This window comes from Myxine glutinosa, chromosome 10, assembly GCF_964187855.1.
Source record: "Myxine glutinosa chromosome 10, kmMyxGlut1.1, whole genome shotgun sequence".
In the NCBI taxonomy this organism is placed as follows: domain Eukaryota; kingdom Metazoa; phylum Chordata; class Myxini; order Myxiniformes; family Myxinidae; genus Myxine; species Myxine glutinosa.
In genome coordinates this window covers 104,647,796-104,673,837 of record NC_136270.1, presented here as the reverse complement: position 1 = coordinate 104,673,837, position 26,042 = coordinate 104,647,796, and the positions used below count along the sequence as shown (strand labels likewise).

Here is a 26,042-nt window from a genome sequence, read left to right as displayed (position 1 = left end):
GTTCGCGCAGCGCAGCCTTTGGGGCGTACATACCATTCAACTACTGGATAATGTCACAGTGAGTCCCGCCGGAGTGTCCGCACGCCCCGAGTGTCCCGGGTCTTATAGACGGCCCCCCCTTTTTCGTGGCGAGCATCCCTGGGTTCACCTTGGTATAATTTCACTACACGAACATTACAAACAGATAGTCTTGTTATAATAAACAGATACATTCTGTTTCCTGGTTGTTGTATCAAAAACTCTGTCCGACTGGGTCCAAACCCCGCACCACAAGATTTTTTAAAAAGACTGATAGTCTAACAACGGCGTAGCCGGCGACTTGTTTGATATTTCAGTTGAAGAGGATAGTATGACCTGGGTAGGGATACAAGTTACCAGATAGCAGTTAACAAATAAAGTAAGTATTAATTTTTTGGACTTCAGGCATGAACAGCCGGTTCGTGAATGACTTCAGTAAAAAAACGACGAATGGCAAATGATGAACAAATAAATTTCACATTCCTGTGCCACCTTCAGTCGAACGTCAGGCATTGACAGCCGGACTTGGATAAAAAACGTACCCAGTCTGAATGTTGCTCTATCCAGTCAATGGCGAAACTGCAAATGGGGAATCCGTGAATAGCACGAATGGAAACCCTTACGTCATTTTATCGCTCTGCTTTAAACTCAATATCTCTATATATTTTCATTCCAAACAGCATCATTCATCATTCCAATCACAAATTAATACTTTGGTATTCATATATTAAAATATAATGTAAAATCACGATTGTATTGAGATATTATCAAACCAGCGAACCGTCGTCATCTGTTAACGTCCAGATTCAGGAGCAAGGTCCGTGGCGATCACATTTCAAAATCATTATTTTATTGAGGAACTTATGAAAGCTCCTCCCTACCTTACGACATCCGCTGGGACCCCAAAGCATTCCACAGAAAGTTTGGCGGGATGAAGGGTTTGGCGGGTTTGTCAGGCTAGCCCCAAAACGGAGGGAGTAGTTCAGGATGGACAGACAGACAGAGACACTCCTGTGTATATATATATATATATAGATATATATATATATATCCATATATATCCATATATATATCCATATATATATCCATATATATATCCATATATATATCCATATATATATCCATATATATATCCATATATATATCCATATATATATCCATATATATATCCATATATATATCCATATATATATCCATATATATATATATATATATATATATATATATATATATAATGTCACGTCCGCAGCTAGCTATCACCAGCCTTGGTTGGATGAACCGAATCAGCTTTAACTCCCGAGACAATCTCCAATTTGGCGGTTATGACGCGGGTGGGATGGAAGAAACACGAAGCGTTTAACTTCACGAACACATGGGTTTATTCCGAAACCCAACCAAGAACACGACAAAGAAAATGTAACGATAATTATTTACAAGAAAATAAGGTGTGGAATGAAAATAACGAAAATAAGAAGGAACATCCATACTGACACAAACACGCACACAGGGTAGAGTAATAAAATGAAAATTCCCCTCCTGCACTTAGCTGTACCCAATGTGGATCCTGTGGTACGGTTGGTGGTCGTCGGAGCCCGCAGCCACCCGTGCGGGAAGCTCAGAAAGATGGCGGCAACGTTGAACGCCGAGGGTGCCTGGTACCGAGGTGAGTGTCGAAAATGGTCCTCTTTCTCTCCGATCTCTCAAAGTTTCCTCTCCCTTTTTGAGTTATGAGATAACACCCTCCTCCTGGGGAAGGACAGCGCAGCCTCCAGCTCACCAGTGACGGCAGCATAAGCCTCCTCACTGTCACCACACAAAAACTCTCTCCTCAGAAACAAAATGCCTAAGCTTCCTCTCTGACAAGCTCGTCTCGCGCTCTGCTCACATCATCCAGCCGCGTCACTCAGGGGGGAAAAGGGGGTGCAGGGGTGGGGGGGTGGGGCGTGGTTTGCCTGCCCTGTTTCCCCCACCCATCGTACCACTGTAGCTCTGCCTCTCCTGGGCAGGTCTTCTCTTCATCGTGTCCATGGAGCGTGAATACTAGTCGACTGATGTTTTGCTTGGCCAGCGGTTGTTATAAATGTTAGGGATGGCCAGAGAGGGTATCACAAACAGGGGAATTAGCCTAAAACCCTACTACTAATTAACACGACATCATCCCTCGTATGATGACATTTAAACACAACATGAAGCTACATTTTCCCGACTTATGTACATCGAGATGCTCCTATACGTCACACAGTCCATACTATTTCCTATTCAATCCTACCTTTCCTACGGTATTCTTACCTACCCCCATGAACGGAACAATATATAGACTCCTCCCATTTGCTCTTTTAGCCAACGAAAGCTGCATAAAGCAACCATAAAGGCTGCACAAAGTAAGCCCTTTGCCGTTTCACACTCCTCCCAGAGTCCCTCCACAGCTGTAAAGACATTCACACAGAGTACGTGCATAAGAATTCCAATACTACATACCCCCTTTAGCCGCAGGACTGGTTTTTTTAAAGGTTTTTTTTCGTATACAAGATCGAGGCTCATGAAAGAGCTAACATTAATCACACAAAAAGTCAAACCGACACACAAAACACAAAAAACAAGGGGAGCGGCAGACAAGATGGGGAGAGAGGGGGAAGGACACAAACACAACATTTGAGAGCAGGGACATCGGGAGAAATGTGGGAGGGGGAGGGCTTGGGGGGAGGTGGGAGAGGTATGAAACATATGAACACTGCAAGGACTTCCAGGAAAGAAGTTGGAATTAAAAAAAAAAGAAGAAAAAAAGTATCTGGGGTGAATTAGCGGGGGTAGAAAAGATTGATCGATTTGTTTGTTTGTTTCATTGATTTGTTTCATTGCTTATTATCGAATCATCACGTGTACCATCGAGGCTTGCAAGCATGTACCAGGTGGAAACATCAAGCAGTCAATGTACAAATGAAAAACGAAGACACCCCCACATCTCTCACATGTGAATGGAAGGAATAACCAATCAGCCCTCACCTAGTCAATTACCCCAGATGGCTAGGAAGGGCATGGCAATTACCCCAGGTCTTCATTGTGGTGAATCGTCAGAATGTGTGATGCAGGCTGGTCTTACAGGATGGACAGAGAAGGCAAAGTCGCTTCTTACAGCAGGTTCACCTTTCAGACCCCTTTTTGCCTTGCAGACCCTTGTCCACTGGTTTGACATTTCTTGTCTGGCATGCCTTTTCTCTTTCTTTCTTTTTCTCTTTCTTTCTCTCTTGTGTCTTTCTGTCTTTCTCTCTTGTGTCTTTCTGTCTTTCTCTCTTCTCTCTTCTCTCTTCTCTCTTCTCTCTCTCTCTCTATCACCACTTTTTTGTAGCCCATCTCCCCAGACCACCTGTGGGGATTTCTCTCTCTCTCTCCCTGCCTCGAGTGTTGTGCATGCACTCTCATAACTCTCGTAGCACTAATACCAAAGACGCGTAACGCATGCACTCTCGTAACGCTGAAGTAAGTCAACTGGACGCACTATGTTGAAGCTATGTTGAAGATGGAAAATAGGGAGAAGAGAAAAACATGAGGATGAGGATAACAATGGGGCTATGGGGCTGCCACGCCAACTGATCCTGGTCATTGCTAATTGTGGTTACAAGCATTTACATTAACATACTCGTACATTAGCAGGGATATTTTGAAACAATGAACATGTGACATCACTCAAAACATATAAATAACGTATTTCAGGGACATCTATATGCTGCATACACAAAACTGATTAACTCAATGTAAACAAGAAACGACAGCAAAGACAAAAAAGGATGAAAATGCAAAGAAAGAAAGTAATCAAAATAGATATAGAAAGGAAACTAGGCCGGCACTCGATAGAGCGCATACCTCCACCAGACATGAAGTTTACGTATTGTATCCCATTGAAAGACCAGATCTGCGCACGGATCTTAAGAAAAATCTAATAAGCTTGTTCTTGTCATCAAATCAACTCATGCACGAAGTTTCATCTGGATCCGTCCATAACTTTTTGAAATATCATGCTATATATACAGTAGTTTTTGGCCCTATCTTTCAATGGTGAAAAAACACGTCAAACGACTGCCTTGGAACTTCTAGTGTTAAAGAATTATAGTATCCGGATACGAATCTTGACCAAAATCTAAACAATTCGTCCTTGTCACACACCCAAACTGTCCACCAAATCAGTCCATAACTTTTAGAGATATCCTGTTCACAGACAGACAAACAGTCAGACGTGAATTCAATTTTATTTGATTCAACTTGATTGAATTCAAAACAAGTCAATTTGATTGGTAGACTCACCCTTGCCAAAGAAGTGGCAGCGTCGTAGCTCATCCGAGCCACTGACTGGCGCCTTTGATGAGAAAATGAACTAGGAACATCATTTGGACTTGTAGGTGATGTCAGGGCACATTCATCATCCGCTGCCTCTCCTTGGACCCAATTCTGTCGAATTCTCTGCCATCTCTGATGGGCCTGCTAATATTCCACCATCAAATTAAACCTGCATTTCTAAAGGTAATCATTTGAAAATCATGCCCTGAATATTTTTCTGATACAGTGGAAGCAACAGAAATTCCTTACACATTGACATGGTTCTAAAACCAAAGCAGAGTAGAGAAATAATATGAAGCAAATTTACCTCCAACTCTTTCATATACTGTGGTTTGAGAGGGCCCAGGCGCATGTTGCAATGTCTTCGAGAACGTTGCTGCCACCTTTCCTGCTGTCCTGCCTCATTATCCCCAACTCCAAACCAGTCAGCTGTTCCTCTGCATCAACAACACAAATTCTAACGTCAGGTTCTCCACCGTTGCTGGCTGCATCCACCCCTCTTTCCTCCAAGGGATGCCATCTATCTATAATTCCAGTAATCTCTGTGTGTATGTTTGTATGTTTGTATGTTTGTATGTTTGTATGTCTGTATGTCTGTGACCGCTGTTTCTCGACAACCACGGGTCCGATATACTTTAAACTTGCCAGGTATATTGCTGGGGACCCGAGGATGTGCCTTTTCAAGGTTTCATATTAATCGGAGAAGTAGTTACCGAGCTATGTCCAAAAAACGATTCAACCAATCAGAGAGCAGCGAGCTATCACGTGTGCCGAACGTGGCGAACAGACTCTGCCTCGGACGGCACATTTGAGAGCGTATTCATTTATTTCACGTTGGAAAACTATGTTGCCGTTAAACTATGTTTTAAAACTAATTAAAACTAATTTGCGATTCATCGTAACTGCGATTTGCGACCTTCCGGACAGTGAAGACTTCACTTCCGGCAGCCAATCACAGAACGCGTTGTTGCGTAGGCGTGGCCGATGTGAGAGCGAGCCGAGCCGAGCGCGTGCGCCATTACGGTTCGTAATTCGATTTCTTCCGGAGAAAATAATAATTTCTCGATTTCTTATGCGCATTATTTCTCCCAATTCAGTCAGAGCGAAGGGCGGAAGCGAAGAGCGTTGTTTTTTTTGTTTACGGGCGTACGGGCGTACGGGCGGGGTAGAGCGTACGGGTAGCGTTTTTTTTTTTTTTTGGCAAGGAACGGGCACCCACGTACGGGCATGCCCTAGTATCATAAAATGGATGGAACTCATGATTCCTACGAGGTCTGATATGGTGCAGTCTTGGTAATATCCCCTTTTGAACATTGAAGATCCCACAGTGTCTTTTGAAAAAGAGTAAACCATTCAATATATTGCGTTGACTAAATACTCATCTTGTCTTATCTTTCTATATTATAAAAGAAAGTTTTTGTTTGTTTGTCTGCGCAAGCTAATCTCCTGAACGGTGAAAGATAGGAGGAAACCTCTAATACAAAAAATGTCGGGACGGGCCCCGGGAAGGTTTTAGGCTATGTGGCGAGGCCGGTTGAGGCCGCTTCGGCCGGGTTGGGCCCATTTCGCAATTAAAATCTGAGCTGAATTATAGTAGTCAATCTTCTACGGCCGTGAGTAAAAGCTGAAAGCACCAAAAATGTCAGGACAGGCCCCGGGAAGGTTATAGGCTAGGTGGCGAGGCTGGTCGAGGCCGCGTCGCCCGAGCTGGGCCAATTTCACAATTAAAAGATGAGCTGAATTATAGTAGTCATTCTTCTGCGGCCACGAGTAAAAGCTGAATTATCTATCTATAATTCCAGTAATCTCTGTCTGTACGTTTGTCTGTGACCGCTGTTTCTCGACAACCACGGGTCCGATATACTTTTAACTTGCCAGGTATATTGCTGGGGACCCGAGGATGTGCCTTTTCAAGGTTTCATATTAATCGGACAATTACTTACCGAGCTATGTCCAAAAAACGATTCAACCAATCAGAGAGCAGCGAACGATCGCGTGTGCCGAACGTGGCGGGCACACTCTGCCTCGGATGGCACATTTGAGAGCGTATTCATTTATTTCACGTTTGCAAACTATGTTGGCGTTAAACTATGTTTTACAACTAATAAAAACGAATTTGCGATTCATTCGCTTTCCTGCGCGTTTGTGCACGCGATGGCGATTTCTTTACCAAACTCCGGAAGCCGTTCGCTTTGGACCAAACCATTGCATGTAAATAGAGGGGGGGGATTGTCACCACTCGCAAGCCGTTCGCTTTGGACCAAACCATTTCATGTAAATAGAGGGGGGGGATATAATTTTAGATATAGATATAGTACGGGCATGCCCTAGTAGTAGTAAATTCATTCAAAAATAACTCGGGCAACGCCTGGTGCTTTCAGCTAGTCTAATATATAAAGAAGAAAGTTTGTTACTTGCAAAATGGAAGATTTATCAAATATATTGGTCATTTGAGTTTGTTATTCTGTCTGTCTTTTTGTCTGTTTGCCTGTCACTCGCCTACAGGTCACTATTTCAAACTAATCTTCACGAAACTTCACCAGATGGTAGAGTTGGTCATAAGGAAGAAGCCTATTGATTTTTAGGTCAAAGATCAAAGGTAATCTTGAGGTCGCATTTCTAAAATTGCCATTTTTCATCCGATTGGCTTGAAAATTGAAAATCATTTGCATATTGAGTCACTAAATAGGGAAACCAACTATTTTGAGGTCAAAGGTCAATTCAAGGTCAAACTTCCAAAATCATCAATTTTCATCTGATTGACTTGAAAATTAAACAGCATTTGCATAGTGGCTCACATAATTGGGAAACCAACTATTTTAAGGTCAAAGGTCAAGGTCAACTCAAGGTCAAACTTCCAATGTCATCAATTTTCATCTGAAAAATTATCAATTTTTATCTGATTGACCCGAGCTTTGATTAAGATTATCAATAATAATCTTAAAGAATTGGACAAATTGATGTATCCATGGCAACGTTTTATTTTGGGGAGGGGTGGATTTTGCAAGAATCATGCTCTGCATGACGGCTTCTTGTTTGTTTGTGTGCTTGTTCATTTATGCATTTGAATTCTGTAGGAACCAATGCAACCAAACTTTGCATGGCCTCTTCTCATCCAGGGGAAGGTTGAGAGCTACGTTTGGATGAAAAAATTGAAAAATTAAAAAGAAAATAAAAATCAGATAATTGGTCTTCAGCCCTTAATCAGGTCTTGTGCTTATACAATGCCTGCGCTTTTTCCTCATGAGTGGTGAGTAATACATATTGTGAAGATCGCATGTTAATGTAAGATAAATATTTGGTCATAGAGTTGTTCTCCACCACTTTATTTTAATATTTACGCAAATCGAAGATTTTTCAAGTATATTAGTTGGTCTTGTGCGGTATTCTGTTTGTTACTTGGCAAAATAAAAAATAAAAAAAATAAAAAATTTGTGTGTTCGTTTGTCTGTCCGCTCACTTTTACTTGTCTACAGGTCACAATTTTAAACCGATCTTCATGAAACTTCACCAAATGGTGGAGTTTGTGGTCAGACAAAATCCTATATATTTGAGGTCAAAAGGTCAACCACTTTTTTTTAATTTCTAAAATTCTCAATTTTCATTCGATTGACTTGAAATTTGAATAGGACTTACATATCAGCTTACTGAATTCAACCACCAATTATTTTTGAGATCAGCATAGGTCAAAAGGTCAACATAGGCCAAAGGTCAACCACTTTTTTCAGATTTCTAAAATGCTCAATTTTTATCCGATTGACTTGAAATTTGAATAGGATCTTCATTTCAGCTAACTGAATTCAACCACCAACTATTTTTGAGATCAGCATCGGCCAAAAGGTCAACATAGGCCAAAGGGTCAACATAGGCCAAAGGTCAACATAGGCCAAAGGTCAACAATCTCAAATGTCTAAAATCCTTAATTTTCATCTGATTCACTTGAAATTTGAATGGGATTTACATATCAGCTAACTCAATTCAACCAGCAACTATTTTTGAGATCAGCATAGGCCAAAGGGTCAATATAGGCCAAAGGTCAACAACAATTTCAAATTAAAAAAATCCTCAATTTTCATCCGAATGACTTGAAATTTGAATAGGATTTTTACATCAGCCAACTGAATTCAACCACGAACTATTCTTGAGGTCAAAAGGATGCTACTGAGTGCCATTCTACTTTGTTCTGTTTTGCCAAGTGTCGCTGTATGAGTGATTTTTCATCTGTTTGTCTGTCTGTCTGTATGTATGTCAGTCGCCTACTGGTCACAATTTTCAACTGACCTTCACGAAACTTCATCAAATGGTAGAGTTGGTCATAAGCAAGAAGCTTATTGTTTTTGGGGTCAAAAGGCCAATAGGTCACCGACTTTGTCAAATTTTGCAAAATCCTCAATTTTCATCCGATTGACCTGAAATTTGAAGAGGATTTGCATATCTAGTCAATGAATTCAACCACCAATTATATTTTAGGCCAAATTTCTAAAATCCTCAATTTTCTTCCGATTGACTTGAAATTAGAAGAGGATTTGCATATCTGGTAACTAAATTCAACCACCAAGTATTGTTAAGGTCGACATAGGCCAAAAGGTCAACATAGGCAAAATTTCTAAATTCCTCAATTTTCATCTGATTGACTTGAAATTGTAATGGGATTATATTTTTTTTGTATACAGAATCGAGGATCGTGTAAGAGCTGACGTATTGAACATTAAAACATGCACAGACATATAAAACATACAATGAAGGGAGCGGGAGACAAGAGGGGCGGGGGGAGAGAGGGAGGCACACAAGCATAACAGTAGAGAACAGGGACGTCGGTAGCTCTGTGGAAGGGGGAGGGCTTGGGGGGGAGGGAGAGGTACACGGTATAAAGCAAATGAACACTACGAGGAAATTCAGGAAATTATTTGGGGATTGAAATAGGCGGATTTGGGGTGTTTTAATGGGGGTAGAAAAGATCAAGGTTTTGGATGGGGGAGATGGTGGTGAACAGCTGTTTTAAAGACCTGGAGGGAGGAGAGGGATTGAAGAGAGTGTGAGAGATTGTTCCAGAGGCGGGAGAAAAGAGGAATGAAAGAGTGAAGATGAGCAGAGAGTCTTGATTTTGGCAGTTTCACCAGAAGAGGGTTGCTGGCAGATCTCGTGCATCCTGCAGGAATGTTTAGGGGGCAGAACACAGACAGAGCAGGGGGACAAGGCCAGAGAGGAGTCGGTAGAAGACAGAAAGACCGCCAACCTGCCTGCGGTGAGAGAGAGAAAGGCCTTCAGAATCAGCTTAATCGCGGGAGATACCAATGATTCTGAATGCTTTGGTTTCAACCACGTGAAGCCGAGCTGGGTGTGAGGCAGGAGCACCAGCCCAGAGGGAAGAGCAGTATTCCATTGAGCTGCGGATGAAAGCTTTGTATGTGGTGAGGAGCTCATAAGTGCCCAGAAAGGAAGTTGCACGACGGAGGATGCCCAGGCGGCGACTGGCTTTGGAGGCCAGCTTGGAAATGTAGTTTTCCCAGGAAAGATCATGCCAGATAGTGAGACCCAAAAGCTTGAGTGACAGAACTTCTTCAAGAGGATTGTTCAGAAAGTAGATGGAAGGGTTGTCCAGACAGTCTTTTCGGAGAGACCAATTGAGAGTGTGAGACAATTTCCATTGATCATCCTTGAGATGTCTCTACAACTTGGTTGAAGTACACCTGTGGCCAATTCATTTGATTGCACATGATTTAGAAAGAAACGCCTTTCTATATCAGGTCCCACAGTTGACAGTGCATGCCAAAGAAGAATCTCTACCACAAAATCCAAGGACTCTGAGATAGAACTGTGTGGAGACAGATCTGGGAAAGGGCATAAAACAATTTCTAGAGTAATGAAAGTTCCCAAGAGCACAGTGAGCTCCATCATTAGGAAATGGAAAGAATATGGATCTACACAGACTTTTCCAAGCGCTGACCGACAACCAAATTGAGCAACCAGGCAAGAAGAACCTTGGTCACTCTGACCCAAGAATGATCACTTTGATAAAACTAGAGTTCCTTGGCTGAGATTGGAGAACCTGCCTGAAGGACAACGGACTCTGCAGCCCATCACAAATCTAAGCTTTATGGGGGGTGGCCAGATGGAAACCACCCCTGATAAAAAGGCACATGATAGCATGCCTGGAGTTTGCAAAAAGCATGTGAAAGACTGACAGCATGAGGCAAAAGATTCTGTGTTCTGATGAGACAAAAGTTGAACTCTTTGGCCTGAAAGCAAAGCACTACATCTGGCAGAAACCAAGCACAGATCATCACACATCTAACATCATCCCTTCCATGAAGCATGGTGATGGCAGCATCATGCTATGGGGATGCTTTTCAGTGACAGGGACTGGGAGAATTGTAAGGATAGAGGGAACAATGAATGGAGCAAAATACAGGCCAATCCTTGAAGATGACCTGCTTCAGAGTGCAAAAGGCCTTAGCTTTTAGACTGTGGCGAAGATTTACTTTCCAACAGGACAATGATCCCAAGCATACAGCCAAAGCAACATTGCAATGGCTTCAGAAGAAGAACGTGAAAGTCCTTGAGTGGCCCAGCCAAAGTACAGACTTGAATCCCATTGAGAATATGTGGAAAGACTTGAAGATTGCCGTTCACCGATGCTCCCCATCCAACTTGACAGAGATTGAGCAGATCTGGAAGGATGAACAGGAGAAACTCCAAAAATCCAGAGGTGCAAAGCTGATACAGACATACCAATCAAGAGTCAAAGCTATAATCTCTGCCAAAGGCGCTTCTACGAAGTACTGATTCAGGGGTTTGAATAGTTATGTAAATTAGATATTTCTGTATTTAATTTCACGAAATTTGTAAAATTTCTAAAAACATGTTTTCACTTTTTCATTATGGGATATTTTGTGTATGTCAGAGACAAAAAAATCTCAATTTAACCATTTTTAATTCAGGCTCTAACACAACAAAATGTGAAAAAAGTCAAGGGGTGTGAATACTTTCTGAAAGTACTGTAGATAGGACGCGAAACTCCAATTGCGCCTGTATGAGCCAAATTATAATTGTCTCCTTTTCACTAGAAATCCCACGAGCAACCAGATTATGTAATATTTCAATACAGACAATACTTTTTTCAGCAATATGCAAATTCCACCCACATGCAGGGCGAGTACTCGGGAGAAACTGAATGCTGAACTCCTGGCATATGCTGTAAGAGCAATTTTGCACCATCTGTAGAGAGCAAATGCTGCCAGGATTGTTTTACAGCAATACTACCAACTTGCTGGTAAGGTATGCATTTCTTGAAGTTGCTAGAGGCTGAGTTTCGCTTACCTCTTGATGGACTTCCTGAGTGATGTCTGGCGTGAAAACATGGGACGATTAGCAGCTGACAATGGTGCTTGCTCTGTTTCTGTGGAAAGGCTGCTGCGTTGAAACAGGGATCTCTTCTTGCCCTTCAGCGAATAACCACACACATATACACCATAAGGCAGGAACACAAGCACCCCACCATTCCATGCATCACATATTTACACACTTCCTGTGTGCTATGTAAGATGCCCTGTTGGATTATTTATCCAACAACAGGTCCAACAGAACCTGCATTTGGTGTATCCATACTGAACACTTAGCTAAATATGCTAATTCAATATTCAAATCTTATATTATATCACGAAAGTTTGTCCATTGTCTCCTATTATCCTTGTAATTTGTGCAAAAGCACAATTATTGCTTCTTATGCCCTTGTTCTCAGTGTACTATACTACAATACACAATGTACAGTACAAGCTTATCAATGAGTCACAAGGAGCCAAAATGAGCCTAAAACACATTTCCAGATGTGGGACACTTTTGTCTTGTAAGGTACGAGCCTTAGAGCATATTAGGTGTGCAATGAAGGGGAGGTGACGTGTTAAATTGGCAATATGGCTGGCAATATAACGGAGAAGTATGTACACTCACCGCTGAGCTGTCTACCTGGGTTTGATTCTCGGTCCAGCTATAAATCTGGTGTTTCACAGGTAGAGTGAAGGACGAATGTGTGGGTCATCCCTCGAATGGATGTTAAGCTGGGTATACCGGAATGCCGGCATTAGTTAGTGGTCTTTAAAGATCCTACAGTGTCCTCCATGAAGAGAAAGTGAGCCATTGCCACCAACTTGGGCAAATTCCAAATTCTTGCTTTAACCAACAGGCCAAACACTGCATCAGTGGAAGAGCTGCACCCTCAGCAAATTGTGCTGCATGCCATGTGCTGCATATGAAAGAAGAAGAAATTGAGGGGGTGGGGGGAGGAATAAGGGAAGGGGAGTGTGGAGAAAGAAGGAAAAGGAAGTTTTAATGATGAGATAAATCTGAGGAAGATGGGAGATTGTAAGGCAATGCGGCAGCGTAAATAGGGAACATGGAGCAAAGTGTGGGAGATGTGGAGGGGGGCGGGGGGGGGGTGTCACGAGGTATCCCACTTACTTACATAACAAATAGCTGGTGTCCTATGTGATACAAGAGTAAATGCTTGCTGCACAGTTCCCCCTCTGATAAAACCACAAAACTAATTCTCAGAAATTTCAGTGAAATAAAAGCTGCTCTGTTGCACCCTGGCTGACGTATTTCACATAGTTTTCCATTCTGTTAAACTTCCTGACCGCGGAAGTCTGCAACAAATTTCGTCACACATCTCGGTGGCATAAGAACTTAGCTGGACCTGCTCTTCAGATTCTCACTGGCTGTCTGTCGCTTCAACGGTAATAGGGGATAAAGTCCTATTTGTGATGGGTCCGGGAATGGGAGGCAAGGCCGATAGCTGCTGAGAAGCCTCCACCACATTGGTCAAATTATTCTGAAATAATGAGTTCTTGTTAAGATTGCTCTCTTCCCACTGACTGATCGAAGCCTGAACCATTGTATTGCTTAACTCACGCCAACTCCCTTCCCCACATAATCCCACAGCATTAACCTCTTCCCCACGCCATGCCATTGCCTTTCTTCATCCAATCAAAGTTGACACACTGTATTTATGCACCTGCTGTCTGTGAGCTGGTGACCGATTTCCCGGTACATTGATAGAGAGTCCTTGGGGTTTCTGCCTCTGCAGACGTGTTGGCTTCACCGTCTCAGACATTGCCACTTGTGGAGAGCTTTTGAAATGGGGACAAGAAAAGCTTGGGCCTTGAAGGCATGTGAAGACTAAGTGTCATGCAGGTTTCCTGAGAACAAGGAACAGAAAAATGACATTAAGTCAACTTTTAAAACAACATTAATATTATCACATATTCATTTGAAAATAAAAACATACATATATATACATATATATATACATATATATATATATATATATATTATATATATATATATATACAGACTTGGCATTTAATATGGAATTTTTTTTTTTTCTTGACTTGGGTTTACTTTCTTCACTCAGTATATCAATCTGGTGAGTTTCTTTTACACTTTGGTGATTTATTTGTTAAAAGAACCATGTCACTGATTGTCTGTCGCAGCAAGAAGTCAACAACAGGATTATATCACAGGTGGCGTGGCAAAATGTACGGACAGGTGCATTTGATGATTGGCTTCACAGTCGGGTATACAAGGGTTGTTGCGTTCTGTATTAGTGGAAAACAACTGCTGCACGTCTCCAAAAGTTATTGCCGCTTCCTCTGGAGATGGTCCGTCAACTCGACAATACTGTTTGTCATGGAGTGGTGGCTTTACGAAATTACGGCATAAAACAGCATGCTATTGCTCGGCAGTATGGCATCACTCAAGGTCAGGTGTCAAAGATCCTGAAACGAAATGCTCAGAGGGGTGTCCCTACTCCAATACCGAGGCCAGGACATCCCCGCAGAACCACAAGGAGGGATGATCGCCAGCTGCACCGGTTAGTCCGCAATGGCCGTACCAAGTCAGCTAATCGGCTTAGGGCTGAGTGGCAGCAACTGACAAATGTGCCTGTATCCATTAGGCTAGTCAACCAACGACTGTTTCAAGCAGGCTATCGTGCCAGGCGTCCCCTGAGAAAGCCACGCCTGACCAGACAACACTGCCAGCGCCGATTGCAGTGGGCCAGAGAGCACCGTCAATGGCAGCCAGGACACTGGAATCACGTGATCTTCAGTGACGAGTCTAGATTTCTGGTCTATCGTCAAGATGGCCGTGTCCGAGTGCGCAGACAAGTGCATGACGCCTACAACAAAGATTGTATAGTGCCAAGAGTCCAAGCTGGAGGTGGTGGGGTGACCGTTTGGGCTGCTTTTCATGCAGGGGGCAAAACTGACCTGTTGTTCTGAATGGAAACCTGAACCAGTTCAAGTACAGGGCCATTCTGGAAGAAACATTGCTTCCATTTGCTCGTGCAGCCTTTCGAGGAAACTTTGTCTTCCAAGATGACAATGCATGGCCTCATCGTGCTCGCATGATCCAACACTTTCTTGCTGACCATGGTGTAGAGCATATGGAGTGGCCTGCTATGTCCCCGGATATGAATCCTATAGAGAACTTGTGGGCAGAATTAACGCGTCAAATCGACCACTTGGACCAGCAGCCTACCTCTGTGCGTGAATTGCAGCAGGCTATTGTCACTGCATGGCAAGCTATTCCTGTCCAAACCTTGGCAAATCTCGTGAACAGCATGCCTCAACGTGTACGTGCTCTCCTGAATGCTCGTGGGGGTTACACGAAGTACTGAACTGTAATTTTACTCTCCGTAATCCCAGTCGTAATTTAACTTTTGACTTTGTTAAAAAAAAATTTGGCTAATGTGCAAAATAAAGAGATACTTCTGGAAAACGTACAGAAGTTTAACACAGTACTGTCCATGAATTGAGTTCGATATCAGTTTACATCACTTTCAAGGATCAATTTATTTGTTTCGAAATGTCAAATGTGGTTTTTGTTTCTTTTAAAGGTCACATTAACAAAATCTCGAATAATTTCAACATAATTCCAATGAACTTTTAGTTCTAAGACATCTTGAAAAGTAAGTTCACCCCCACAAAAAAAATATTCCATATTAAATGCCAAGTTTGTGTATATATATATATATATATATATATATATATATATATATATATATATGTACAGTGCATTCAGAAAGTATTCAGACCCCTTCACTTTTTTCACATTTTGTTACGTTGCAGCCTTATGCTGAAATCGTTTAAATTCATTTTTTCCCTCATCAATCTGCACTCAATATCACATAATGACAAAGAGAAAACAGGATTTTAGAAAGTTTTGCAAATTTATTACAAATAAAAAACTGAAATATCACATTTACATAAGTATTCAGACCCTTTGCTATGAACCAAATGTACAGGGTGAGCCAGAAATATGGTCATTTTTGAAATTATTTTGAAGGAAATAAAAAATTGTATTTCAAAATAAATGCATTCATGATATTGAAGTACATATAAAAATATATATTTGAGTTTAAAAAAAATACAGATTCATGATATATATATATATATATATATATATATATACACATATATATATATATATATATATATATATATATATATATATATATTTATACAGTGCATTCAGAAAGTATTCAGACCCCTTCACTTTTTTCACATTTTGTTACGTTGCATCCTTTTGCTGAAATCGTTTAAATTCATTTTTTCCCTCATCAATCTGCACTCAATACCACATAATGACAAAGAGAAAACAGTATTTTAGAAAGTTTTGCAAATTTATTACAAATAAAAAACTGAAATATCACATTTACACAAGTATTCAGACCCTTTGCTATGAACCAGATGTACAGGGTGAGCCAGAAATATGGTCATTTTTGAAATTCTTGTGAAGGAAATAAAAAATTGTATTTCAAAATAAATTCATTCATGATATTGAAGTACATATAAAAATATATATTTGAGTTTAAAAAAATACAGATTCATGATATATGTATATATGTATATATGTATGTATATATATATATATATATATATATATATATATATATATATATATATATATATATATATATATATATATATAGATAGATATATATATATATATATATATATATATATATATATATATATATATATATATATATATATATATATATATATATATATATTAGTGCTGCGCGATAACCGCGATTGGGCGATGATCGTCCTTTAGATTTACGATCGTGATAACCATAAACAAGATTTATTATCACAATAGGTGCTGCGCCAGCGCAGTTGGGAGAACGAACCGGATATCGATGGTGTATTGACTGCTTTGAGCAGTTTGTGTGTTTAGTTTCTCTCAAAAGATATTCCTGTATTAAATGCAGCTCGATAAAATAAAGGAGGTGACATAAAATGGAATGTATATTCTCCAAGATGTAATTTAAATGGTCGTGAAACAATACACATTAAAAACAAACAAACAATGAATGAATGCGCCGAAAGCTGCCGATGTCGAAATCGTCGATTCATTCGAGTTCGCTTTGTCTGTGCGCAAAGTTGAGCACTAAAGGCAACATCTTGTTAAAGATCGAGAAGGTAAGCGGACTCAGTGACAGTGTGTGGAGTCTTGGCTTTGAGGACAAGGATAAGCAAGTAATCTCGTTCTTCTCCTCTCAGTCCTCACCGTTCGCGATGGACCGAACGAGCGGTAAACATGGGGACGTTCTTTAATTTTGCATATCGTGAAGTTCAGTTTAACATCAAAGTTGCTGTTCTTTAACAGCCACTATTATCCCACCTTGTAGGGTCGGCAAGGGGAAGATTAGCCCAAGTCATTCACGAACAGGCCTGGCCATGCCTGACATTCGACGACGAGTTGTTGGGGGGAGGGGAGAAGGGGAGGAGGTAGGGTGGAGGGGGGAGGGAGGGGGGAGGGGGAAGGGAGGGGGGAGGGGAAGGAGGGAAGGGGAGGACGGAGGGGGAGGGGGAAGGGGGAGGGAAGGGGAGGGCCAGTCAACAATGACGTTGCAGTTCTCATGGTAGGAGAGCAGCACAACAATCGCGACATCGTCCTGCATCTTCGCAACAACAGCACGAAGCGGATTTTGGAGACTCACCGATCCTGTGACGCCCTCCAGTACCGGCGTTGCCGGGTGGGGGAAGGGAGACCCGTACATTCCCAACCCGTACATTCGCCTTCTCGACTCAAACTCACTCGGACAAAAGCCTCGCACAAATTACACCGTGAAGGCCCAATGGCCATGTCTATGCCACAAATCAAGTACGTGAGCGAGTCGGGTGCACTGAATTGAAAATATATAGAACGCTCATACTCCGTGAAAAGTGTAGCCGCCATGTCGCCATCTTGGTTAGCACGACTCGACCAACTCGCTGCGTGGATCTCGTTTGTTTTGAACGTGTCCCAGATTTTAAAAGCCAGAAAACTGTTAAAATGCCATTTTGTGCGGCAATAAACTGCTCCAATCGGTTACGGAAGGGTTATGGAAAGACGTTTCACAGCTTCAAAGACGTTTAATTCATATCGCACAAAATCGCCAAAATCGACACAAAACACGATCGATTGCACAAAAGGTGAAAAAACGCAATCGCTTTTCGCTCTGAATTACGTGCAAACGCGTGACGGAAATCGCCATCGCCCAGCATCGAGTGCCAACAAAGATGGCGCCCGGTAGCTGCATCTCCACCTATGTGGTGTGAATGGCAATGGTCATTCTATATATTTTCAGTTCAGTGGTCTGGCGGCGGGGATGGAACATCCCGTGATCGCTCTGAGCGAATCATCGAGCTGCTCTGGCACCGGCTGAGATTCCGTGCATAATGTTCCTCGCTGAAATGCGCTGAGGTAAATATGAATAAAAAATATGGATCTCGTCAAATATTTTTCGGTAGGCCATGTTCGTCCCAGGCTCAATGGCCATGTCTATGCCAAATATCAAGCACGTGAGCCTGTCCATTTAGGAGTCTATCGGTAACATTACACACACACAAACTGTGTTATATATAACTGTTATATATATATTGGAGAACCAGATTACAGATACCATTATATATATATATATATATATATATATATATATATATATATATATATATATATATATATATATATATATATATATATACAAACATATATATACATATACATACATATATATATATATACAAACATATATATACATACATATATATACATATACATACATATATATATATATATATATACATATACAAACATATATATACATATACATACATATATATACATATACATACATATATATACATATACATACATATATATACATATACATACATATACATACATATACATACATATATATACATATACATACATATATATACATATACATACATATATATACATATACATACATATATATATACATATACATACATATATATACATATATATACATATATATACATATATATATATATATATATATATATATATATATATATATATATATATATATATATATATATATATATATATATATATACATATATAAATATATATACAGTCACGTGAAAAAGTAAGTGCACCCCACGTAAAGTTTGGACTTTTTCAACATATTTCAACATACAGCAATTTTTTTTTTATTTTTATTTTTTGTATACTGAATCGACGCTCGTGAAAGAGCTGACATTTACTTCACAAACAAATCAACCAGACGAACAAAATATATAAAAAGAGGGAGCGGAAGACAAGACGGGGAGAGAAGGGGAGGCACACAAACACTTGAGAGCACACAACATTTGAGAGCAGGGAGATGTGTGGGAGGGAGAGGGCTTGGGGGGAGGAGGCGTGGGAAGGGGGGGGGGGGTGGGAGAAGTATAAAACACAAGGACACCAAGGACTTCCAGGACAGAAGTTGGTATTTCAAAAAAGTGGAATTGGGGTGAAATTAGCGGGGGTAGAAAAGATCAAGGTTTTGGATGGGGGAAGATAAGAGATGGTGGTGAACAGCTGTTTTAAAGACCTGGAGGGTGGAGTGGGATTCAAGAGAGTGAGGGAGTTTGTTCCAGAGGTGGGAGAAAAGAGGAATGAAGGAGTGAAGGTGAGCAGAGAGTCTTGATTTTGGCAGTTTAACCATAAGAGGGTTGCAGGCAGATCTTGTGCGACCTGTAGGAATATTTGCGGGACAGAGCCCAGAGAGAGCTGCCAGAGACCAGAGACCAGAGGCAAGGCCAGAGAGGAGTCGATAGAAGATGGAAAGACCACCAACCTGCCTGCGGTGAGTGAGTGAGAGGCCCTTGGAGTTAGCTTCATCGCGGGAGATTCCAATGATTCTGAAGTGAAGGCTACCTTCAAATGTAAAGTGTGCACAGAGGGAGTTGCAGATGGAGGAAGTGTGGACTTGGGTCTTGGAGACGGCGTAAAGCTGGAAGGTGTGAACACATTTTGAACCCTCGGAGACATGCTCAATGTGGAAGGTGGATCAGACTCGGCAACGGTTGCTCGAGTGAGATGTGCATGATGGAAGTTTCGGGAACTGAGTGGCGTGCTGACGAGGAGGGGAGTGTCATTGAAGCTGAAGGGAAAAGTGTATACTGCATGTGCTAGAAGTGTTTATGATTCATGGGAGCGAGACATGGGTAATGAATGTAGAGCAGCAATATTGATATTTCAATATTGATCTTCATTTGATCTTCATTTCAACAAAATTGAAAGATAAAGGTGATACAATATAACAAATATCATGAAGCATTTATATTTTGTAGTCCATTGTATAATTTAAATAAACATAAATGCAAATTTCGCATGTGGAAAAAGTAAGTACACCCCGACATTTATCACTACTTCAAACACCTAAAATTAGAATCAGGTGCACCAGCTCAGGTGCAAATGATTAGAACATCGTTAGAGAGGATCTTGGAGGAACCTGTCTTATTTAAACCTCAGACATTTAGTTTGGTTTGCTCTTTGTTGCTGAAGTGTGCGGCGTCACAATGCCGAGATCAAAAGAGCTCTCTGAGGCTTTCAGAAAGAAGGTTATAGAGGCCTACGAGTCTGGTAAGGGATTTAAAAAGATCTCCAAACAATTTGAAATCAATCATTCGACTGTCCGGCAGATCATCTACAAGTGGAGAAGATTCCAAACAACTGCCAACTTGTTCAGGCCAGGCTGCCCCAGCAAGTTCAGCCTGAGAGCAGACCGCAAGATGCTGAAAGAAGTCTCTAAGAACCCCAGAATGTCATCACGGGACCTACAGGTAGCTCTTGCCACTGTTGCTGTCAAAGTGCACGAGTCTACCATTAGAAAGAGGCTGCACAAATTTGATCTACATGGGAGGTGTGCCAGGAGGAAACCTTTGCTGTCCAGAAAGAACATCAGGGCAAGACTAAAGTTTGCCAATGAACACCGAGGCAAAGACCAGCACTTCTGGAATAATGTGCTCTGGACAGATGAGTCAAAGGTAGAGCTATTTGGCCACAGTACCAGAAGACATGTTTGGCGAAAACCAAAGACAGCATTTGAGCACAAGAACCTCATACGAACTGTAAAGCATGGTGGTGGAAATATTATGGTTTGGGGCACCTTTGCTGCATCAGGGCCTGGGCAGCTCACCATCATAGAATCCACTATGAATTCTTCATTGTACCAGAGGGTGCTTGAGGATAATGTGAGACCATCTGTCAGAAAGTTGAAGCTCAACCGACGGTGGACCTTGCAACATGACAATGACCCTAAACATACCAGTAAATCCACCAAGGAATGGCTGAAAAGAAAGAAATGGAGGGTTCTGGAATGGCCAAGTCAAAGCCCGGATCTAAATCCCATCGAGATGTTGTGGGGGGATTTGAAACGAGCTGTGCATGCATGAAACCCCTCAAACATCGCACACCTGAAAGAATTCTGCATGGAGGAGTGGGCAAAAATTTCTCCCAGTCGATGTCAGAGACTGGTAGACAGTTATAAGAAACGCCTACTTGAGGTTGTTTCTGCCAAAGGGGGCAATACCTCCTATTAGAGCCAAGGGTGTACTTACTTTTTCCACATGTGAAATTTGCTTTTATGTTTATTTAAATTATACAATGGACTACAAAATGTAAATGTTTCATGATATTTGTTATATTATATCACCTTTATCTATCAATACTGTTGAAATGAAGATCAAATAGCTGCATGTTGAAATATGTTGAAAAAGTCAAAACTTTACATGGGGTGTACTTACTTTTTCACGTGACTGTATATATATATATATATATATATATATATATATATATATATATATATATATATATATATATATATATATATATATATATATATATACATATATATATATGTCGAGATCATGCCTTTTATTGTGCCTTATGTAATTGTGGTTTGCATTTAATAATGGATGCTTTGTGAAAAGGATTAAGCTTACCATGTTCCCTCTTGTTTTGAACTATGTTTTATTGTCCAACTGTGCCAAAAAATGTAGAAAGATAGTGAAACTGCTTGCTTTGTTAGACCCCTAGTGAAAACGCGTCTGTCTGTCCTTGACCAAAAGCCAACATGGAAGATAAGTTTTGAGAATGTCACGGTGCTCTTTCTCCCTCCCGCATCTTGCCCTTTGCTCATGCCAAAGAAGATAGGACATTGGTGGGGGTACTGGTCAACGTTTCCCCCATTGTGCATTATACTGCTGAAACTTGCCAAAATTAGCGGAGATTTTTATCACACTCTGCAAGTATATAAGGAAGTTCTTTCTGTAAGGAACTCAGGAGTGTATGTGGCCATGCTGTTCATTTGTGAAGGGTATGACTCTTACACCCTCCACAGCGCTGTGATATTGGTTCATCATTAAATCTTGTTATCTCTTGAACTCAAGGTGTGGAACATGGTTCTGTTCTCGACAGTTTTGGTGTCAGAAGTGGGATCCGACTCTGAGCGATATTTGGGAGGCAGACCCTGTGGGGACTCAGCGGAGAGGCTGGCCAGCACTGATTCGATTAACGTGAGTTTTCATACTGAGGGGTCTTTCCAAATTGAGCTCCGTTCACTCACTCAGGCTGTCTGTCTTCCATTTCGTCGTTCCGTGCTTGGATCACGAACAAATTGGAATCTGGTGTGTAAGTACAGGCCTATTTGGCTCGGGTAACAAGTTGTCTATTGATGAACCAAGAAATGGGGGTCAGTTAGCAAAAAGGGGGGACTTCTTGGTAAAGCCAAGAACTTCCCAGGCAGGGCAGTCTAGAGACAAGATGGAGTTGATGGGGTTGATAGTAACCAGAGAAAGTATTGGCTGCGGACTAACGGAGGGGACCCAAGGAGGATGGCCAGGATAAGTGTTAAGCTAAGTTAAGAAGGGAGAACCCCTTTAGGAAAGCCCTGGCATGGGTGATAAGTTAGACAAGTTAGAAGCGCTATACAAGCATTGACCGCGAGTTAGCGCCGCGGGAGGACCGGATGAGGGAAATATCGGCGCGGTAAACTAAAAGGCAGGATTTTTCGGTGGATGGCCTCGGGGCGCTTCCTTGCGCCTTGTACGCATCACGAGCTGCTTCTTGCAAATGGGGGTCGTGCTGCCGTGCGCTGGGAGCGACCGCCTGGGCGCATGGACGGGAAAATGTTCCGTGCACGTTAATTAAATATCTTAAGGGAGATTAAGGTATGTCGGAGTAATAGTACTGTGTTAAGAGAAGGGTATTACAGATCGGGGGGCGGCCCGATCTTCGACCCGCTGGAGGGACTAGCCCAAGGAAGGTAGGACGATGAGTATTTTAAGTTAAGCTACGCACTGGATGTGTGTATCTGATAAACCCCCCCCCCTCAAGGCCTTCTTTGTCCTGTCTCAGGATTTAAGGCATGCACATCCGGTGCAGTTTTTACCCAAAGGAAGGAGTTCTGACAATATGCTATAGGCAGGTCAAGTATTAGCTCTTTCTGGACAAAAGATGAGGTTAGATCTGGAGAAATAAAACAGAGAGGATTATAATGTACGAGGTGTGTGGAATCCAGCTGTAAACACGCGAGCCGAGACATGCAGGCAGGTTGCCGGGGCAACGGAGTAGCTGCCTCGCGGGGAACAGCGAGGTGGGACAGAATCGAGACAGGAATGCGGACCATGCTGTGCACAAGCAGGAGACGCATTCGTGTGTGTGAACAATGCGAGTGATGAGGTAGCTTGAAGTGATGTGTTGGAGTGAGCACATGTATGTTGTGTGCTGAGTGGAAGCAGTGCTGCATTGTCGAGCATGCTTCCAAGGAAGACTTTGGGATGCTAGAGTTGGAAACGTTTTGTTTTGTATCTCAAGGGAGATATTGGTTATTTCTTATATGAGGAAATAGGAAATGTTTATGTGATTTTTGGAGAAGGATAAATTAAACTGGAATCAGAAAAGCGCAGGTACCAGATAGGAGAAAGGCAGGAGAAGTGCTGAGACTTCAAAAGCACAGGAAGAAAGAAATCCAGGTAGAAACCAAGGGATGGATCGGCTCACAGCACGGAGCCAGGTAAGTTCACAGGTAGGTAGGATTGGAGTGTGCATGAGTGTGCATGAATTTATACTGTATTGTATGGAGAATAAAGGGTCAGTCACATGGTATGTGTGTATAAGGGAATGAATGATCTGTCATTGCAGCGTGTATTTGTGTTTATTGTGTGTGTGTCATTGATGTGTGTCATTGATTGACAAGGGGTTCCCCAAATTGCCTGCGGGCGTTGGGCAATCCGGATGAGTACATTTAGGAAGAAATAAGAGGTATCAGTTTAGATTTTGAGATGCCATGTGGGACTCAGTCTGCTGGGGAAAATTGGCAGGGAATAATGAGTATGTTATGGAGAGCATGTGTAGACAGGGCTTTAAAACAAGTGTTCAATTACATCCCCACATTAATGGCTCTCCAGATGTAGCAAGGGAGAATGGGAGTAAAAGTCAAAAATGATAGGCTGTCAACCGACTAGGTGTTTATTCAACGGCATGGCCGGGGCTTGTATTTGGCCGACTTGGGATGGCAGAATGCGTTGAATGAAGGCAAGAATGACATGTGATGCTGGCGTGAGTCCAATCGGAAGGATGGATGGTTATGATTTCACCCGGTCTGTTTATCTGTCTGTCTGTCCGGACACGGAGCTCTTGGGAGAGCCAGGATGGGTTGGGGTGACCAAGATGAATGTGGACAATATATTAATTGTTTGCCATTGTGAAATTTTGCCCTCGATTTGAGACGAAGACATATGGCATTTGCTGTCGGGCTCAGGTTGGCTGGTTTCCTCAGCTCTGGAGGATCAGAGCGGGTGGATATTTTAAGTTGATACTCCTATGACAAATGTTGATACTCCTATGTGATGCGGGGTATGTGTGTGGTGATGGTGTCTGGGGCCTCGGGGTTTGCCCCTGCCTATTTGCCGGTCTGTCTGTCTGTTACATTTGACCCTCAGAAAAGGTTTCGTGAAAGGGGTTACACTTGATGGGCCAACTTATGGACAGGAACATGGAATTTGTACAGAATGCAGGCGATAACCCACCTGTGTCTATCTCTGTGTGTGTGTGTCCGTATTTGTCTGACTTTCTGGCTGTCCATGGAGTCATGTCTTTGAACACTGATTTTGAGGGAGTTGCGGGTGTGCCATGGAGTTCAGGTGCACCTGCGGTGGTTGGAAGGTGGTGGTGGAGCTGGTGCGAGGATGCACGCTTGGATTAAAACATGTATTTAATTATCTGAGGATGTGTGCCGAGGTACAGTGTGGATTAATTAAGGGAGAGGGCACTTTGACTTTGTACATCCGTGGATTTTGCCATGCGTGTGAAAGCGCAAGTCAATGATAATAATGTCTTGTCCAGCACAATATTTTCGCAACTATGGAATGTGCTCGAATTCCATGTTGGTGCAATACGAGTGTGATTCCCGCCATGCATGCCGCGAGAGATACATTGTTTGTGATGGGACTGTGGCGAAAGGTTGGATAGCAATGTGTAGAATATAAGATGCGTCGGTACATTTGTGTTGATCGATGCGCCGAAAAAGAAGTTGGAGGCGCGTGATGGAGTTGCAGGTGCGGACCAAAGCGGTGTCCGCGGTGTTTATTGGGGGTCGAAAGTCACTCCCTCAGTGTCTGCAGACTTGTCGTTCGGCAGTGTCGAAAGACAGGTTCGATTGTCGGTCTGTCTGCTTGATTTTCGGGTCTCACTCTGAGTATATGGTGTATACTCTGAGTATATGGTCGTTTTCTGTTTTGTGCTTTAATGGTGGTTGATTTGACTTCCCTGAAAGGGGGACAATAAATATTTGGTGTTAGCTGTTGTCATTTCGGATGTTTGCAGTTGTAATGTGGAGCCAGTCTGTCTGTCCGACTGGGTGTGTCTGACTGCGTCTGCAGATATGGATCAAGGAGGAGCAGTGTCTGCGGTGTCAGTTATGGTGTCGAATGTCATTCACTGTGTCTGCTGACGTGTCGTGTGACTATGGTGACTATGATGGTGTGTCCTGGCAGGAAGAATCGTGGCAGCCTACAGATTTGAATGGAATGGCCTCTGTGAGACCATCCTGTTAGTACGTTGGGGGTTCGTCTGTCTGTCTGTCTGTGAATGGAAACTCAGAAAATTGAACTGGACTTCGACAGAAGGCAGGTGGGTGGTCACCTGCTGTGAATTGTGGTGGAACATTTGTGATGTCCCCTAATGCGAGGGGACGAATTGGTTTGTAAATGTGTTGTGCAGGTACTTTCTCTGTAGGTAGCCAAATTCTACCTGGGGTAAGTCAAGGTGGAGGGGAGTTGTCTCTGATGCCTTGCTCCACGGGGCAGTACTATTGTTGTCAAGTC

The 26,042-nt window shown here is 42.1% G+C and overlaps 1 protein-coding gene across 8 annotated transcripts in view; it reads right to left on the bottom strand.

Annotated features, from left to right (window-relative positions):
- Window positions 1-26,042, bottom strand: part of LOC137417775 (inactive rhomboid protein 1-like) — a 120,001-nt gene that overhangs the window by 60,259 nt on the left and 33,700 nt on the right. For all 8 annotated transcript variants that reach the window (XR_013624793.1, XM_078785964.1, XM_078785968.1 and 5 more), the window contains exons 2-5: window positions 13,361-13,544; window positions 11,671-11,792; window positions 4,658-4,787; window positions 4,318-4,494 (exon numbers count right to left, since the gene is read on the bottom strand). Coding sequence is in view for 7 of the 8 variants with exons in the window: in XM_078785964.1 (XP_078642090.1) it covers window positions 4,318-4,494; window positions 4,658-4,787; window positions 11,671-11,792; window positions 13,361-13,459 (528 nt within the window). In the remaining variant the exon portion in view is untranslated. The remainder of the gene's footprint in view (window positions 1-4,317; window positions 4,495-4,657; window positions 4,788-11,670; window positions 11,793-13,360; window positions 13,545-26,042) is intronic.